Source organism: Haliaeetus leucocephalus, unplaced genomic scaffold (assembly GCF_000737465.1).
Source record: "Haliaeetus leucocephalus isolate CR32 unplaced genomic scaffold, Haliaeetus_leucocephalus-4.0 Scaffold110, whole genome shotgun sequence".
Lineage (NCBI taxonomy): Eukaryota > Metazoa > Chordata > Aves > Accipitriformes > Accipitridae > Haliaeetus > Haliaeetus leucocephalus.
In genome coordinates, this window is record NW_010972546.1 from 1,531,181 (window position 1) to 1,534,501 (window position 3,321).

The 3,321-nt window shown below is 51.6% G+C and overlaps 1 protein-coding gene across 1 annotated transcript in view; it reads right to left on the bottom strand.

Moving 5' to 3' along the window:
• Nucleotides 1-1,425: 1,425 nt before the first annotated feature.
• RPL23 (ribosomal protein L23) overlaps nucleotides 1,426-3,321 on the bottom strand; it is a 2,032-nt gene continuing 136 nt past the window's right edge. Inside the window, exons 2-5 of the mRNA XM_010585534.1 lie at nucleotides 2,963-3,046; nucleotides 2,544-2,672; nucleotides 1,775-1,888; nucleotides 1,426-1,548 (exon numbers count right to left, since the gene is read on the bottom strand). Coding sequence (XP_010583836.1) covers nucleotides 1,466-1,548; nucleotides 1,775-1,888; nucleotides 2,544-2,672; nucleotides 2,963-3,046 — 410 coding nt within the window. The 3' untranslated portion in view covers nucleotides 1,426-1,465. The remainder of the gene's footprint in view (nucleotides 1,549-1,774; nucleotides 1,889-2,543; nucleotides 2,673-2,962; nucleotides 3,047-3,321) is intronic.

Sequence of the window (3,321 nt, forward strand, 5' to 3'; positions counted from 1 at the left end):
GCTCGTCTGCTCCAGGGAATGGCCTGTAGAAAAGACAGCTGCCCTCAGTCCATGTAAGCCCTTCTCCAAGTTTCCCCTCCCCAGCTGCTGCCAGTGCACAGCTCCTGATTATCCAGTGGGAACATCTGAGAACAATTTTTAGGCCACAATATTTTGCAGATTTGTGTTGGTTAGGCCAAACAGCTGCTGAAAAACAACAACACTTTACAAACCACTGCAAGACCCTGATGCTCTTGTCCACTGCTAACTACATTTGTGCTATAAAATCTCTGAGGCTTTGCTCCCTTCACCACCCTCCTTCCTTCACTATAACCTCTCTGCACTGAAATCCCTTTAGGGGAAAAGTGAAGTATGTTCTGGGATCAGGTTTGTGCCAGGGCAGATGAGGCAAGCTCAACCACACCAGGGGCTACCTGAGGTAGGAGCTGCAGCCAGTCCTGGGAGCAGTACCCCATACCCCATCACCTGCCCCGTGGACCCACAGCAGCATGCTTGCTGGGGTTAAACAGGGTGTTACAGGGCACCAGGGCCACAATATCCAGGACAAAGTCATCCCTATTTTCACTTGTGAGCCCAGGTACAAGGCAGCCTCCCTAGCCCTCCAGTGGCCCTTGCTCAGGAGGGCCAGAAAACAAGCTGACGTGCAGTTTGTATCCAAATAATTCCTTTCTCTGCTTCAGCCAGAGGAACACCAGGAAAAGCACAAGCAACTTCACATAGCACAAGGAGTTTTTGCATAGACATACCTTCTAACTCTGATCTTGAAGCCTTTCAGCTGATCTTGAAAGTTTAGATCACCCCTTCTACTTGCAATTAGCAATCAATGACCTCAGGGCCTGTTTCACCACTGATGGAGGGTTTAGAGGCATCTGCTTCAGCCACTACCTCAGCCAGCAGCAGTGGGCTTGATGTGTCCTTGCAAGTCTTCAGCAAGGTCTAAGAAACACTCTTCAGAGCCTGCTGTCCACAATGAACTCTGCAGCTCATGGTACAAATCAGTTTCAGGCAGTATCTCCCTCTCCCACAGAGAATCAGACCATTATCTCCAAGCAGTTAAATTGCCCATTCTAGAAGAAAATTCCAGACCTACAATTTTGAGAGCCCTTCTAGAAAGGCTTCTTGGAGAAGGGCTTTCATAGACACCTCCCGGGCTCTACCCATGCATACATAAATTGGATCAATTCAGTCAGTATGGCTAAAATTTGTCATTCCAGTGCAACCCCCTGCCACAAATTTTCCAGTACTATAGGAACCTGCCTGAAAAAGAGACTTATCACTGGGTATTAAAACTCCAAATCCCATTTTCCTGCTGAAGTATACATCCACACAAGGAGTTCTGTAAAAAGGCTTCCCAGAACTAACTTCATTATAATGTTGTCCTGCTCAGCTGAGGGCGCTTTGGCAAGAAAGACACTACTTATTTCATACAAGGACTTTTATTTTATCTCTGTGAAGATGAACATATTTATGCAATGCTTCCCGCATTGGAGGCTATCCTGGGCCACAGATCCGCACACTCCTTAGCCACAGGGCCTGTGATTGCAGAGCCTGGAAAACAGAAAAAAATGACAGCGCATTAGAGGCCCAAGTAGGTGCAGAGATGGTTCAGGGCATTTTACAGAAACACTAGCTCAGCCCAATTGCGCTCCCCTGAGCCTGAGGGGAATCTGGGTCCTTTTTCCCAGGAGAGCGCAGCCCTCTAACTGGCAATGCCGACCTACCACCCCTCTCCGCGTTCCCCTTTCGCCCAGTGCAACAAGATTCTTGCCCGTACCTTTCATTTCACCTTTGTTATTTACTATCACTCCCGCATTGTCTTCAAAATAGAGGAACACCCCATCTTTTCTCCTGTACGATTTCCGCTGCCGAATGACCACTGCTGGGTGGACTGCAAGGAGAAACAAGCAGCTCAGTATCGCGAACATCCTTTTAAGCACACAGTCCAGCAACAGACACCACAGAGAAACTGTTGTGCTGCAGCATCTAACTCGAGGCATGGGTTTGGGTTTTGTTTGGTTGGGTTTTTTTCATCTCATATTTCTAAGAGAAGCTACAGTTTATAGACAATACTATGCTTAAAACTGTGTAACACTTAGAGCTGCATCTACGCTTGGACAATTCAGTGGTTTTCCACTTTCCCACCTTTATTTCTGAACATATCATCAATTCACAGACAATATTCAGCAAGAACTCCTCCTGAGCAATAAAAAACACCTTTTCCAAGGCAGAGTGTCACACCCCTGATTGAAATGAACAGCACGAGCTGCCACTTCACCCAAAAGCGATGCCTTTGCTCTGCCCTTCCACGACAACTCACCGAGTCACTGCACACAGACTCAACAAGTGCTTTTTGGAAGGGTGGAGGTGGCACTCCAGAGATCCAGTGCCCGCCTTCCGGGTCAGTTTGAGGCAGGAATGGCGCTCCCCTCCAACAAGCCACCTGCCTCTCCATCCCTTGAAGAAGGGGCACTAGAATGCAGGCAGGCTCTCAACAGGATCCACCCATTGCCGCAGTGGGACACGCTGCTCCTCTCTGAACTCACCCTTCTTCCTCAGCTCTGGCTTGCCCTTCTTGACAGTGGCCATCACCATATCGCCCACGCCAGCCGCCGGCAGCCTGTTCAGACGTCCCTTGATCCCCTTGACGGAGATGATGTACAGGTTCTTGGCACCTACAGAGAGAAGTGCTGGCATTAACCCAGCTGTCCGGGAACATGCTTCCCTTGTCAAACCACCAACTGAAGCAAACGGCACATGGGCTGCCCCTTCACCAAAAAGTGATACGATAGCCGCATCGTTCCACGTCTCACTGAGCCACAAGCACGGACCCCACAAGAGCTTTTTAAGAAGGAAAACTGGGGTTTTTGTTTTACAAACTTGTTCAACAGCAGGTTGCCCTCCGTGCTCTCCTTCCCACCGGACTCCCCCGGCTCAAGCCCCAGGGGCGGTCGGTCATTCTCACCTGTGTTGTCCGCACAGTTGATCACGGCTCCCACCGGGAGACCGAGGGAGATACGGAACTTGGCACCGGAGGAACCGCCGCGTCCTGCGGATCGAGAAAAGGATTAATCCCCCCTTTCCCCCCTCGGGTAACAGACCACAAACGGCCTCCAGGCAGCGGGGGGGGGGGAGCCGGCCCAGCCTGCGCTTCCCCCCGGGGAGGAGATTAACGACACCGACTGCCACCCCCCCACCGCTCCCGGCCGAGGCTGGAGGCCGCTCCCCGGGTCCCAGCTCCGCCAGACGCCATCCCAGTGGCGATCCGGGCATCCCCCCCCGCCCCGGGACGCCGGATGGAGCCGGATAGAGCTACCCCCCCCC